General features: G+C 39.1%; 1 protein-coding gene across 5 annotated transcripts in view; it reads left to right on the forward strand.

The window, feature by feature from the left end:
• NALCN (sodium leak channel, non-selective) overlaps positions 1–16,160 on the forward strand; it is a 309,038-nt gene that overhangs the window by 275,955 nt on the left and 16,923 nt on the right. For all 5 annotated transcript variants that reach the window (XM_078070121.1, XM_078070118.1, XM_078070117.1 and 2 more), the window contains 7 exons: positions 381–487; positions 6,719–6,839; positions 6,924–7,022; positions 12,172–12,265; positions 12,771–12,877; positions 13,084–13,158; positions 13,906–14,025. In XM_078070121.1, coding sequence (XP_077926247.1) covers positions 381–487; positions 6,719–6,839; positions 6,924–7,022; positions 12,172–12,265; positions 12,771–12,877; positions 13,084–13,158; positions 13,906–14,025 — 723 coding nt within the window. The remainder of the gene's footprint in view (positions 1–380; positions 488–6,718; positions 6,840–6,923; positions 7,023–12,171; positions 12,266–12,770; positions 12,878–13,083; positions 13,159–13,905; positions 14,026–16,160) is intronic.

Below are 16,160 nucleotides of genomic sequence, written 5' to 3' on the forward strand. Positions count from 1 at the left end.
AAGCTCATTTATTTGACTTTTTGATTATGGCCTTCTTAGTGGATGGGAAGTGGCATCCATCGTGGTTTTGATTTGCATTTCTTGGCTGACTAATGATGCCGAACATCTTTTAATGTGCACATCGGCCATTTGTGTGTCTCCCTGGGAGGAATGTCTGTTTGGATCCTTTGCCTTCTTGCGAATGTTTCCAGCGCAAACTTTCACTACTCATCTCTGCAGTCCTTGTCCCTGTTTGCTAGGTGGCTGTCCACATCACTGTTGCCATACAAAAACCTTTGCTATTCTAGGTTAAAAGTGTTTCTTATCTTTTATCTTTTAGGAATTCATTGTCTGACCAGGCTCCCCTCTTCCTTTTTTTTTTTTTTTTTTTCCTATTTTAGGAAGATTGTAACGGCATATTCAGAATTAATGTAAGTGTGTCCAAGAACTTAAATTTAAAATTAAGACCTGGAGAGAAAAAGCCTGGATTCTGGGTGCCCCGTGTTTGGTAAGCATATCAAAAAAAGATCCTGAAGAATGCTATATTTGTCAGTATAAGGTTTTAAATCAATATAATATGGCATGAAAAGTAATTTTGCTGGAGGTGCCAAGATGATTTTAAGGAATACAAGGCAAAGCACTGAATTACCACAGGATGCAAAAATACAGTAAATGAGCGAGCAAGTGGTACACTGAGTCCCGTGTTGCTTCATGAAACTAATGGATTATCACCCCAGTATTTTTCTAATACTTGGAAGTATGTATCTCGATTCACATGGCATTAGAAATTAGTGAGGCTTAAAAGACAAAGATTTTCTATCAAATTAAAACTAAACTCGTCCTGAGTTTATATCTTTAAGGGAGAATCTGATATCCTCATAACAGTTGTAGAGAAGCCCAAATCATAAAGCTGTTTCAATTTTAAAACCCATTTACACTGAAGGATTTCCATTATGGAAACACTGGAAAGGAATAATCAGGAACACAAATGATTATATCTAACTTTCTCTTTAAACTTCATTTTTCTTGAAAATGAGTTTTCAAAGCATTTATATCAAAGCTAGAAGTGCCTAGTACCTTCTTTCGCATCCAGTTTATTAATGACCATGAATGAAATCTCTCAGTAGGCTTCATTGATGAACTGCGTGTCCTATTAACTTCGTTTGTCCTTTTAAGTAGTCATCTGTTTTCTTTTTATTTCATTTTACCTCTTAGAATAACAAGTGAACCACAGCGACGACTGTTTTTGTCACAATTGGTGTGCTCTACTAAATGTCAGAACTCTTTCAAAGAAATTACATTTCACCCAGTTGTACCCTTAGGACTCATTGTGACCAGCTTTGGCATTTCTCTAATGTGAAATTAACTTTTATAAACAATTCAGTACAATTTATACTGGGTTTTAATTTTTTTAAATACCAAAGAATTATGAAAAAAAAAAAGATGAATTTGGATATGTGGCTTGAGCTGAGGAGGGATGTACATAACTCATGGAGATATCCTTATCCCAGTGCTTACTAGAAAAGCAGTCTAATTTACATTAAAATAAAATATTAAGGAAGCATAGAGTTTATTTTTTGTGAAGTGAAAATGCATTATTACACCATAAATAATTTATTCAGAGCAAGATATCAAATGAGATTTTTTTTTTTTTTACTACTGTTTTGGAATTTTGGCAAAAGCCTCCGAGCTGAGGTCACTAGGAGATAAAGTTTGATTATATTCCGAAGAGAGCAACATGCCATTTCCAGCAGCACTGACTAAAAGATCATCCACCTCCATCACCCAGCTCCCGTAAAAGGAAACACTATGCTCAAAGACAGGGTCATGGAAGTGAAGGAATTCAGTAGACGGTGCTATGGCTTCTGTACCTTCACTGTGGAGGAGGTTAGGGGTGCTTGTCTTCCCAGCCAAGTGAGGCCCCCCGTGGGGACTGTTTCATGTCAGAGACTGGCAAGGCGAGAAGAGATGCTCATGTAGGCAAGCTGCCCTTCACCATCTGGCAGGGCAGGGTTATTGGGTGTTTCTGGAAGCTCCGAGTCATCACTGCCTGGGGCCACCTGATCTGAGCCATCTTGATGGAACTCTGCTGCAAAAGGCTGTATGCTGGGGAGAGGGGGCTCTTGTTGGAGGGGCTGTGGGGAAGTTTCCAGGAAGGAGAACTGAGGAATCACCCTCTGATAACCCTCAGCAGGAATGACACAATGGGGCACCCTCATGCTAGGGAATGTTTCAAGATATAGTCTATTAATAGAAAATTTGAGATACAGTAGAGCCAACAGATCAAGGGACAATTACCATTGAAGAGCTGGTTTGTTACTCATAGTTCCCAAGAGGATGGGGAGGCCACACAAGGAAGCACCAGGGTCAGTCACGAGGCACAGGGGAGCTGTGGGAAGGAACCTTTATCGTGGTTTCCCTGAGTTGGGATGGGTGAGTCGGGGTGAGCAGGCTTAGGATTGGCTCGTTGAGAAACTTCAGTGGGCTCTTGGACACAGGTGCTGTCCCTAGTAGTCTGGTACCTGGTGATTAGGGCAGGTGGATGGTGGGCTGGAGTGTGGAAGCCTGATAAAGGAGGTAGTTGGGGCTGTGGACTCTGGGTTGGTTGGTCTGTGTTTAAAAAGCAAGCCCTAAAAACAACTCCTCCCAAGGAAGTGGGAGGGTGATGAGAGAGGTAGGAGGTCAAGGCAGGGTGATTCGGGCATTTTATCGAGCTGTCCAGAGCAAAGTGTGTCCATCATAGGCATGTAGGACAGACGTTAAAGTATCAAGTTTACAGAAGGTAGGAACATGGCAGACAACACACTCCATGAAAAGAATAGCTGTTGGGACCAAAGCAGCAGTGGCTGGTGTCCGCCAGTGTAAGATACATGGACTTGAACTCCATTTCTAAGTCATCACACCCCCTTCTTGTAAGAATCAGATGGTGGCCTGAAGGGGAGGAGGTTAACAGAGCAGCCAGCACTCTTCTTCCCTCCTCAAGCCGTGGATCAGGCAGAGCAGCTAAGAAAGGTGTTCTTGTACAGGTCACGAGAACAAAGGTTTGATGTAGAATGGAGTGGGCTTTTTAGAAGGAGACTCATATAACTGAAAGTGACCAAAAAGCTTTGGGATGTCCACAATGTCAGGAAGGGAGCTAGAACCCTCTAGAAGGCAGTGTTGGGAGAAAAGTAAACCTGTTTCCAACCATACCCTCTGGCATTCAATCTGTTCCATAAAACCAGCTACCTGTGATTTTAAAAATTCATGCAATGTTTCATGTAAGTTATTATTAGGGGTTTCGAGTTTGACAGCACTTTAAAAGCATAAGCTGACAAAGGGGCATCACTTGAACACCATTACAATAGGGCTTGTCCATTGGTTCAGAATACTGTGACTTGGGTTAGTTTTAGGGAAATAAAAATCTTCTGTCAAACGAATGTCAACTATAACCACACTAATTTTCACATTTTCCTTCTTTAGTAAGCTCATCAAGAGTTAGCAGCCGAAATAATTTTATATTGGCAAACTTATGATTAAGAAAATAATTTATATCTTGGGAATTGGCATTGGGGAATTCTTTGATAATTATAATTGAGAAGGACATAAATATGCACTGCCTAATTCAGGAGACAGTCAGGCTTCCATATTCTCTGCTCAGACGAATACATTCATTTTCTTCTGAATCGCTCAGACTTGATGAGATAAAAATTACCTTGTATATAATATATATATATTATAAATATTGTGTGTTTTGTTTTAAGCAGAGGTCTAGGACATAGGAAAATGGAATGCATCAAAGAAATATAAAAAATGAGTACTCAGTTTCAATAAATATGTATCTTGAGTGCTTACTGATCTCTAGACATTACTCTGTCACTGGGGACAAGCTGTGGTCCCCAACCCTTAGGAGCTTGAAGTGTAGTGGAGAACAGAAATTAATATTACAAATAATGTAATACAATATGCTAAAGACTTTGATGCTACATAAATAAGCCCCTGAGCTCACTGGAAGCTTACCTGGAGTTTACCCCTAGGTAATTTTAAGTCATACCATGATACATTCTAGGCAGAAGAAGATCAGATTTTTGTAGAGTCTACAGCTCAAACAATTTGACTACGCTCTTTAAGGAAAATAATATAAATCTACCGTACTTCTGTTTTTTGGGTTTTTTTTTAAGATTTACCCCTTCATTTAAGAGAGACAGAGTGCATGAGCAGGGGGGAGAAGCAGAGGGAGAAAAGCAGACTCCCCAAGCAGAGCCCAACGTGGGGCTCGATCTCATGATCCATGAGATCATGACCTGAGACGAAATTAAGATTTGGACACTAAACTGACTGAGCCACCCAGGCACCCCTTCCTTGCTTTTTTAAGTTTAACAGAAACATGATACTTCCAGGATCTTGGAAGGGCCATTTTGGACAATGTCATCTCCTGCATTTCTCCACCCAAGGCCACAGGCTGAGCTCCTCTCCTCCTGGGGGTCCAATTCTTCCCAGAGGAGGAGCAACCCTCCTTATCACGACCTTGGGACCTTGGAGCACTTTTCACTGAAAGGTAGAAGATTAATGAAATTGTGAGGTCAGAAACCATGTCTTAGTTTTCTGGATTGGATAGACAAGATTATAATACTTTTTAAATTAACCAGAAAAGATTATATTTAAACAGGCTTCCAGATCAAGGAAGGACAACAGGAAAACTGACAACAATGGATTGTGTTTGGGATTTACTGAAGTCCTCTGTAGTTATAGGTAAAGTTTTAAACTTTCCAATTTTAGTAACATGAACAAAGCATACACAAACATCTTAGATGATTAAAACGGATACTTACTTTTTTAATGTGATGTATGGTTCCAACTAGTTAAGTCTATAATCCTCCATTTTATTTTTCTTGGTTTAGCCTAAAAGTGTATTTTTAACATATTCTAACTTCTAAAGGATGTGGAACATGAAAGTACTTTGGGTTGCTGCAAATTCAGCTAAAAAAGCACTTTTACATAAAGAAAATGGATGGGTAAGAAAGTTCAACATCAGATCTGAGAGCTGGCTTCCTTGGCTTAAAAAAAAAAAATCCTTATTCAAGAAAACTGTAGCATCTGCAGAATCCTTACGGCTTCTGTCTGCAGTAAAATATATTAAATTTAATTGAAACCCCTAAAGGAAAGGATGTTGGAAAAATCCAAGAGAGTATGCTTGTACTTTCATACTTAAAAAATATAAATCAGAATCCCAAAATAGGAATTTCTGAGTGGGGTTTTTGCAGTATATGGAAAACGTTTCTACCAATCAGCTTTAAACCTTTAGGAGCAAGTCAGTTTAGCTGTATGGTTTCTTATTAGATCCTCATTTATTTAGTATTTAAAAATATTTTTAAAAAGAAAACTTATAAAGGTGCATTGCATGATTGTTTCTATGATTTAAAAAATACATATAAAAGGTGGTAGAAAAATACTAACCCAGGTTGCCTTTTGTGAAGTTTAAATTTTGATAAATGAGCTAGCAGGAAAAAGAAATGATCAAACTATAATTTGGTTAAGCTTCTGTAGGCTTACTCTTCTTAGTAGTGCCAGGCCCAATTCTCCATCAAATTTAGGAAATACAGTAATAGTCATGACTTTCCATTGTGTAGTTGTCTAGATCTTATAATTATTTTCAATAGTCTAATAAGGGGGAAAAGAGAAAAACACTGAAATCTTTCTACTGACAACAAAAATGTTAGCTAAGACCCATAATGACTAAGGGAGATGTAATATATAGAAAAGATCCCTTTTGTTTGTGGGAAGAAAAAAGTAAAACATCAGAAAAACAAGAAATGACCCATCCCCCCTTCAAAAAATTTAATAGTGGAGACAGAGTGTGTTAGAAATCAGGAATCAGCTGTTGGTGTAGAAAGTATACTGCAGCATGGGGGTCTGCAAAAAGTCTCTGTTGAGAACACCCAGAGGTAATGAGAGAAAAAAAATCCCACTGGGAGAGAATGTTCTGGAAACATCTAGGCTATGAGCAAACACCTCTTGCCACTCAGTGACCTCTAAATGCGTCACTACTTTACAGCGTGATAGTCCCATGATGTCAAGAATTAAGGAAAGTGGCCAGATTCTACTCTTTTTACACTTTCTATATTAACATCAGGAATTGTAGTTTACACCTGTAGAAGAGTTTTTCGGTTATAAAACTATTGCAAAATTCATACCCAGGGGCACCTGCGTGCCTCAGTCAGTTGAGCCTCAGATTTTTGGTTTTGGCTCAGGTCATGATCTCAGACTCGTGAGTTCAAGCCCCACATCGGGCTCCATGCTCAGTTGGAAGTCTGCTTGAGAGTCTCTCTCTGTCTCCCTCTGCCCCACCCCCCACTCTCTCTCTCTCTCTAAAATAAATAAAGATTATCTTTTTTAAAAATTCACACCCAGACTCCAGCGCCCCTTTGTGAGCATCTCCCATGCAGTTTGTAACTAGAAAGTGTGTTTCTGGGTATAATCAGGACGAGCCAGAAACATCGCAGAACATCTAGAGCTAGAAGTTGAGTTTGTTGCCTTTTGTTGCCTCCTGCTAAGAATGCCCCATTATTACCCAAGAATTACATTTTAAAAAATTATAAGGCATTCATGCATTTTTATGATTGAGCAAACGAATGCCATCTAGCCTACCTTCCAAATGATAAACATACCCCCTCACCTAAGACCGGAAAGAGCTACAGGATATTTGCCCTAGGCTGCTCCTCCTCGAATTTCACAGAGCATTCCTCTTTCTGACTTGCAGGGCAAATCCTCGGAATTTTAATTTTGACAATGTGGGAAATGCTATGCTGGCATTGTTTGAAGTGCTCTCCCTGAAAGGCTGGGTAGAAGTGAGGGATGTTATTATTCATCGTGTGGGGCCGGTAAGCAAGCACATGGAATCCTTTGAATGCTCAACAGCTGCTTTCCTTTGCTTTGATGAATAACCGTGTTTTTCATTTATACAGATGCATGGGATCTATATTCATGTTTTTGTATTCCTGGGTTGCATGATTGGACTGACCCTTTTTGTTGGAGTAGTTATTGCTAATTTCAATGAAAACAAGGTAAGCATTCTTGGTTTGAATACCGCAGAGTTTATTCCGTTCTAGCCACTTGCTTTGAGCTCTCTTTTTCTCCCACGGCATGAAGTCGCATTCAACCCCTAATGTGACTGGTGTAAATAATCTCTATAACTATGTGACAAGCTACCTCATCTCTGCCTTTCAGGCACACTATTTAAGAGCACGGTTCTCTTGCTAAATTTCCCCTTTCGGTAATGGTATCATTAATTCACTGACAACTGAAAGGCACATCTCCTATTGTTCAAACAGAAAGGAGGGGCAGCAAGTTATGAAAATACAAGCTGAACTAAGGGACGCGCTGATTGCAGGTAATATTAACTTCCACACAATGTAAATTGGATGCTTTGTAACTCCAGAGGTGAACTCGGCATTTTGATGGGGCTGGGGGTGCAGGAGAAAATGTTCAATCCCAATTCACTGAATAAAAAGAAGATTTTCTAATTTCAGAGAAGAAATTTACATACTTTATGAACTCGGGAAACATTCTGAGATCATAACAGCTCTCATGATCAGTACAAGAGCTCCCAAATGGGAAAATGGCCAGCATAGTTTCCTGTCAAAAAGTGAGTTTGGGGGGAGAACATTCGACGTCATTCTTCTGGACATGGCTGATATGCCCCCTATTATGTAAGGGTCCAGTCTTCTGGAATCTTAATAATCGAGGTGCATACAGCTTTCGAGCACTTACTATGCACTAAGGTTGACATATGCTGTTTTCAGTTCTCTCGACTCTGAAATGCACTGTGGAAGCGAAAACAGCTTACAGAGGTGACATAACTTGTCTGGGGCTTTTAAGGTGTAGAAAAGCCAGGGCCAGAATTCAGAAGTGGTGCCGACTCTGCAGAGTCTGAGAGTCTTCCAATTCAAGAGTATAAAAATGTCGACCGTTGCCCTGCAGTGAATGAAAGCTAGACGTGCCGCACAGCACCGTGCTGCTCCTGGGATTCAGGGCTGGTACCGAATCGCACACAGCCACATCAGAGCCTGCTGGCGAGGGCAGCTTTACCTGGGACTCTATCATTCACGGCCCCCCCCAGGCTCCACACGTGTGGTTCCAGCTACTCAGTCAATTGCCACCTTTGATGTGTGCCTAATGAGGACCTCATTTCGTCCGGGCTTTCAAAGGGTGTGACTTAAAAATCCCCCTTTGGGTCCCAACACTACTCCGACCCACAGAAACATGGGATTTTAGTGTAAGAAAGAAGGATAGAGAGAGATCATATTGCCCAGCCCCCTATTTTACTATAACACATTCATAAATGAGTGTCTTTAAGCCCTACAGTGTGTTCAATTTAATACCAAGCAGAAGGAGGAAGATAGGTCTCTTTAGATGCCTTTGAGCCCTGCGCTAGAGCAGACACCGGGGATTCCTGAGTAAGAGCAGAAGCCAGTCAGTCAGTTAACAGAGAGCTTAGGCTCTGCTTGCTCAGAACACCGTGCTAGGCCCTCTGAGCAGACACCTGGTTTCAGGAGAATCAGGTCCTGATTTCAGAAGAATCAAATCAGCGACATAAATGCAACAACATAGATGTTCAACAACTAGAGACGAATATATAATCAATCGCAGCTCTTGAACTTAGAGGAATGGCTAAGTAAGCAGAGTGTCGGGAGGTTTACTCACAGTACTGGTTGTGTTTCTGTTCTGAGGGAAGAAAGAAGCATCTTGGCTTGGGTAAGGGGAACGTGGACATAAGCTCAAGTGGGTGCTTAGAGAAAGAGGAAAAGTAGAAGAAATCACATTACCAGACATTACAAACTTGATTATTTAATTGGAGATCCAAATTTCTGAATTATATGAACCATTTAGAAGAGATCTTTTTTTTCTGTAAGCTTTTCAGAGGGTAGTACGTGAGCTGCTGTATAACAGCATTTATTCATTTATCATTTAGTCATTCGACAGATTTCTTTGAGCACTTACTGGTGCCAGACACTGCTCTTGACCCTGGGGACACAAGAAGCTAAACACACGAACTAAACACTAAACACATAAAGATTTCTGCCCTCCTGGAGCTCACATGCTAATGGTCATATCCAAAGGTATGTGAGCAGATTTCCAAATATATAGGCAGTGGGGAAATATAAAGATATGGGAAATAAGGCAAGCTTTGGGGGCAATGTTTTCACAATTCAGAATTATGGAAAATTATGTCTTCCCTAGAAAATGGAACCCTGTCTAAAAAGTTCAAAGTCTATACTAGTAATATATGTATTTTTAATTTCTTGATTATGAGATAACAGTTTGATTAATAAACTTAATTTCACAATAATAAGCTTTCAGAGGTTTTTCAGGTATTAACAAACAGATGATACCACCATGCTTATTAGTCTTTTGGATCATTTCAGAGTTCAACTTTCTAAAATAATTTGTTTTGTATAATTAAGGAATAATATGAATGTGTGTTACACCCAGAGAACCCAAAGTATTTGTTTGCAGTTAGTGAGAAAAATGGTTTAGCAATACTAATATTAGAAAAATTAACTTAAAACAAATATCATTATTAGGAATAAACAGTGTAATTAAATAATTCCAAAAGAAGCTAATCCCTAGCGAAGTATAGAACTCCTGAACCATAAAATATATGAAGAAAAAATGATCCAAATTATTTTAAAAAGCTAGCAAGTCCAAATCATAGTGAAAGATACTAACATATTTCTCTAAGAAACTCGTAGACGGAAAAAAAAGAAAATACGAGATTTGACACAATAAAAACATTTGACCTACTGGACATAAAAAGAACCCTGACCCCAGTAATTTTCAAGTATAAAATGTACCCTCTACAAGGTCATAAAATAATACCAAAAAATTGATAATGTACAGAGCACATTCTCTACAATAATAAAAAAAGATGACAAAAATCCCTCATAAGTTGAAGATGTTAAGACAACATTCTGAATAATTTATGAGTCACTGAAGAAATCAATAGAAAAGCACAAGTCATTTAGATAAATCATTTATAAAAATCATAGATGAAAGCTCACAAGATACAGGTAAATCAGTAGAGGGAAATTTACAACTATAAGTGTACATTTTTTAAAAAATCAAAGATTAATTAATTAGTAATATGTCACATATCCAAATCAATAAATTATAATAAGAACAACAAAGTAAAATGGAAGAAAGTAACAAAGATAAGGACAAAAATTAATTATATAGAAAACAAAGATACGATAAAAGATTCAAGAATGACAAAAACAGATTCTTTAAAAAAATTAAATTGATAAACCTCTCTCAAGGTTAAGCATGAACAAAAATGTGGAAAAGGAAAATAAACAAGCTATAGTGAGTCAAACAGGCTAGGTAATGATACAAGGACAGAAAGTTAAACTTACAGAACAAAACCGAAAGTCATAGGAGGGACAGGTATATATAAAACAGAAGTAGCACAACAAATCAGTGGAGAAGATGAGACCATCAGTAAGTGACGCTGGGGTCATTGAGTGTCTAGAGAGAAGAAACTAAACAGAGATCTCTACCTCACAGCATACTCAGAAATGAATTCCAGAAGAATGAAAGACCTAGCTATGAAAAACCATTTGTCAACCATGTAGAATTTATTTTTGACCCTGCCGTAGTTGTGGATTTCTTGACTTTAACCACAAAGTGGAATCCATAAAGAAAGAAATTTATAGATTAGATTACATTAAAATGAAAAGTTTCTGAGAGATAAGAGACATGATAAGCAAAAATTTTTTTAAAAAGCACGCTAAGACTAAGAGGAAATATTTACAACTCATATAACTGACAGAAGATTAATATCCAGAATATATTAAGAATTTCTATAAAACATCTGAAAGTAAATATCCAAATACAAAAATGAGCAAAGAATATGAACAGGCAATTCACATAGGAAGATACAGAAATCACTCCCCCATTTATACACATAAAAAATGTTTCATCTCACTGATATTAAAACTAAATTACATACATTTTCCACCCATTGTGGCCAAATTTAAATGTCTGATAATATCAAGTATTGGCAAGAATATTAGGACATGAATACTTGGAGATTGCTAGCAGCAAATTTTCTTGGTTATTCCTCTTTGGACAGTAACTTCACAATATCTGACAAACATAGAGATGCATAAATCCCTAACCCCAGCAATTCCTCTCCTAGAGATTTGCTATCAAGAAAGTCTCATAGATGTTCACCATGAGGTAATACTGTGTGCTTATTGCAACATTTTTATAGTAATATAAACCTAACTTCTGATATATTTGTACAGTGAGATACTCTGAACAGTTAAACCAATTAGGTCTAGTGTCTAGTTGTATGCACAACATAGTGTTCAGTGAAGATAAAAACAAACTGCATAAATAAGCACAGATTGGATACCATTTATATAAATTTTTGAAATTCAAAACAAATATGTTCTTATGTATTGATACATACACAAACAGTAAAATCTGAAAACATCGTGAGGGGGACATACTCTTGAAGGACAGTAATTAGCTCTGTAGAAATAAAGGAAGAATGGGAGTGGGGGGTGGGTGGGTTTTTTTTTTTCCAGTTCTGCCTTTATAATATAGCATAATAAAATGTCATGCAATATAATATATATGGATATAGCATTTTAATGAAGTACTCCTATATATATGCACACATATATATGTAATAAATATTTTATCTCATTTAGACATTTGTCACAGCATTAATTCTTCAAGATTCAAATTCTGTGACTTCATATCACTTGAAAATAGTTTTTTTATTATATGTATCAGAATGATTTAAAAAAAAAAAAGGACACAATCACCTTAACCAGAAGCAACAGATAGACAAGCTACAGTTTTGCTGCAGCATTTCCCACAATGAAACGAAAGGAAACTAACCACTTATTAGAGTGGGTATCCCTTTTTGAAAATTTGATTGTGTAGAGAACCTTCTTTAGATTTTCCCAAACCTGAATATTATACATCTTCAAAGATGCCAGTTGAAGGCCACCCTTTTGGGGACTCCTCTTAAGACCACATTTGAGAATTCTGACCATGCCTATCGAACCATCATGGTATTTGAAGAATATCTTTATTTCACACCCCCAAATTAGTCCTGTTGGTATCACCACCCCATTTGCAATGTCCTCAGTGTGGAGTAGACGACATAAGGCCTTTTTCTGCTTTCCTTTGTTTATTAAGGGGACAGCTCTGCTGACTGTAGATCAGAGAAGATGGGAAGATCTGAAGAGCCGACTGAAGATAGCACAGCCTCTTCATCTCCCACCTCGCCCGGGTATCAAAGATGCTCTGATTTTATTCATGTTGGGCACCAGTGTTCATGATTCCCCAGGAGTCTAAGATTTCAATTAAAATAATAATCGTGAGGCCACTAGGCGGTTGTGCATAAGTTAATATAGAAACAGGCTCCAAACTACAGATCTCTCCATAGGCTATTAAAATCAACCACCCAAAGGCTGTGCTTCAGTGCTCTCAGGATAAGCCCTAATGAAAAAATGAATTTTTAAATAAAATATATTTGTGCTTGCCTTTTAAACATATGAGTGAAATGTATTAAACTGACAGAAATTGAATGATGCGGTTCTCCTTCCAATACGGACGGCGTCATGCACCGTCATTTTAAATATTCAGAACCAGCCATTCCTGCAAAACACGACACAATAGATTGAACTATAGGGGGAAAAAAAGTAATGAGTTTTAAAATGAGCATTAAAGGAAATGAAAGACAAGTAAATGTGACCTATGTCTGAAATGCCCTTGCCTCAACCTCTCTTTTGCAGATAATGATGGTTTTAGAGCTAAGATGTATGACATAACCCAGCATCCATTCTTTAAGAGGACAATTGCATTGCTTGTCCTGGCCCAGTCGGTGCTGCTGTCTGTCAAGGTACTTTTCTTTCACGCTGAAACTCTGGGAAGGACTTGTTTGTTCATTGGTGCATCCAAGAATATCGCAAGGGGCCATATCCGTTCAGAGTCTATGTTTTTTAAAAAAATTAAAATTCACAGTCATGTTCTAATGAGAGAAAGAGAGGAAGGTCTTGATGTGTCTGATGGATGCAGACAAAGACCAGTGTGCTGTTTGTCTTACAGTGGGACGTGGAGGACCCAGTGACAGTTCCTTTAGCAACAATGTCGGTTGTTTTCACCTTCATCTTCGTTCTAGAGGTACGGTAATGAGCCAGCAGGCCCTGGGGGCTGCAGTGGGCATTGCAAAGTAGAGCAGTGTCCTCCTTTGATAGCACCCATGTTCAGCTCTGTGTTCCATTGTTTTTGAAGTTTTTTTGTGCGGGAGAGGGGTGGCATGCTCGTAAGATATTTTCCTTTTGGGGCTGTGAACAAAGATTTCACTTTATATGTCAGATTTGCCTAACGGCAGAAATCGCTAACTGCTGTTGATTGTTGTATCTGAATGTTGGCCTGTCTGGTTATGTGAGTTCAAATATTTGTAGCGAACTGCACACACCACTGTAATTCAGGGACTCAAATCGCAATGTTGTGGCCAAGGGAGTTAGCCCAGACAGGATTATTTTAATATATGGTCCGTATAATATCACTTTCCAGTGTAATCTTCTTTGAAATACAAGCAGATTCTTATTTCACCCTGTACAGGTTGATGTTTCCCAAAATCAATGGTCTTTTACTTGAGGAAGAAAAATGTCCTGCTATCAGAACTAGTCATAAAACAAGGAGAAAAGAGCCTGGAGAATATAGATTTGTAACCTACCGAGCTTTAAAATTTAGATAGATAGATCTATTTCTGTATCTCTGTATCTTTATCTATCTATCTATCTCTTGGTAATAAATTCTTCTCTTTGGTTCCTACCTCCTTTAAAAAATGTGTCTCAAATTCACACATTTAAATATATGCTGCACACTCACCTTCTATTTACTGTCTTCCTTATCTTCCCCCAGGTTACGATGAAGATCATAGCAATGTCACCTGCCGGCTTCTGGCAAAGCAGAAGAAACCGATATGACCTGCTGGTGACGTCGCTTGGCGTGGTCTGGGTGGTACTTCACTTTGCCCTCCTGGTATGCATATAATTCAAGTTTATTTTAGTTGATAACTTGGGTTCAGGTAACCCCTGTTTCCGGTCTCATTTCAGTCCGTGTCAGCCTACCCTCAAGTGTCAGATTAACCTCCCTACATCCATCCTTGCCCGTGACGGGCCCTCAGGCGAGCTTGCACACACAACCCCCCACACTCTTCCCACAGACAAAATCTGGCCCTTCGGAGTCCTAGAGTGGGTGAATCAGAAGAAGAACCTTTAAGATCTCTGGTTTAACTCTCATTTTCCCAAAGGATAAAAATGAGAGAGAGAGAGAGACAACAATGGAAACAGAGATTATGAGAACTGCCTAAATTCACATACAAGCTGGTATCAGAAGGCTCAAACCCAGTTTTCTGAACTGAAGTGTAGCATCCATGCCACTTTGTTCTACTCAGTATTTCACAGTGGGATTCTCAGGCACTTTTGCTGCCTTATTTCCTACTGACATCCAGCTGCCATTTCTCTAAAACCCGTCAATCCCAGTGTCTATACCTGAGTTCTCACTAGTTTGCCTAAAATGCCTCCACCCTCCATGTAGTCTGAGGTCCAGCTCAAAATCTATACCCGTGGGTGTGCTTGACTGAGATCTAGAACTGTGTTGTCCAATAAGAACAAAATGTGGCCATGGATGTAATTTCAAATATTCTAGGAGCCACATTAAAAAAATAAAAAAGGAACAGATGATGTTAACTTAATAATGTATGTTAACCTACCATATCCAAAATATTATCATTTTAACATGTCAGCAATATAAAAATTACTCAGGAGAGAGATTACATCCTTTTTCTGTACTAAATCTTTGAGTGTGTGTTTTATATTTATAGCACATCTTAATTTAGACTCACTGCATTTCAAGTGTTCAGTAACCACATGTGGCTGGTGGCTGCCATACCGGACAGCATAGCTCTAGACGGCCCTACTCTGGGCTCCACCATTTTCCAGCCTTGATCGGGTTATTTGTCTTCAGTGATCCTTTGTTCCCTGCTAAGAACTTGGGGATATGAACTTCATAATTTATTCATTCCGTATGAGCATTATAGAGATCAAGCATGTGAAGTTCTTCTAACTGTAAAGAGTATACAAACTCATAACACATTCTTATAAGTACCTTCTTTTTTTAGTCTTCTTTGATCCCAGACAAAAATAATGTTACCAGATTTCCCTGCTCTCTTCTATCCATTCTCCGATCCTCTCCAATGTTAGAGTCACACCAGAAAAGATCCATCACACCCAGAACCCATTTACACATTACAGAGGGCGTGCTTTCGTATGAAATTGCTGTGCTCCGGCAGGTAGGTATTGAGTGTACTTCTTAAAACAACTGTCACTTCAGTGTCGGGGCTGTGCCAAGCCTCAGTGGGCTCTCAGTCACCCTGATCCATTTCCTCCAACGATAAATGGTTTTGATCACTAAAGATGTGCAAGTCACCATGCTGGGAATGGAGAAGAATGCAGTGAACAAAACAAAAGCATGTTTTGTTTTATTTTAAAGTTTTAAGGCAGAATATTTAGTCATGATCAAGAGGTTGGGGGGACTTTGGGACAGCTGCAGGTAGGCATTCATGGAAGGCTCCCAAGTCAATGAGAGTTATAGCCATAGTGAGGCAGATGGAGGAGAGACACATATTCTTGGGATGACACAAGGTAGTGGGAGGTGGCTTCATCAGAGAGGTCCTAGAAACTGTCCCTACAGAAGTGATGGCTACCAGGTTCAGTCTTAGGACGAGGGGCATGTCAGCGGCTGTCCCTATGATGGAACACTGCGGGAGGGAAACAGTGCCTGGAGTAGAAGGAGCAAGGGAAACACGGCACGAGATCTGGATGGCACCTCTCAGGACCTGGCAAAGGATGGGGGTCATCCTCGTAGAAGCCATTGGGTGTCGTCACTTCCAGAATGCAAGGTGAGAAGCCATCTATAACAGATTTGGAACTAATGTAGAAAGGGGCAGCCAGGTCCATGTTTTTATCTTTCCCTAGACAAATGGAGCCAAAAGCTACTTGGTCCAAGCAGAAGAGTAGAGCAGGCTTCCTAATTCCGGATGTCCTAGAGAGGACATCTCACACCAAAAAGACCAACTTGCCTGTTCTCCCTGACCACTTTTGTTCTCCTCCAAG

The sequence above is a fragment of the Halichoerus grypus genome, chromosome 4, assembly GCF_964656455.1.
Source record: "Halichoerus grypus chromosome 4, mHalGry1.hap1.1, whole genome shotgun sequence".
In the NCBI taxonomy this organism is placed as follows: Eukaryota; Metazoa; Chordata; class Mammalia; order Carnivora; family Phocidae; genus Halichoerus; species Halichoerus grypus.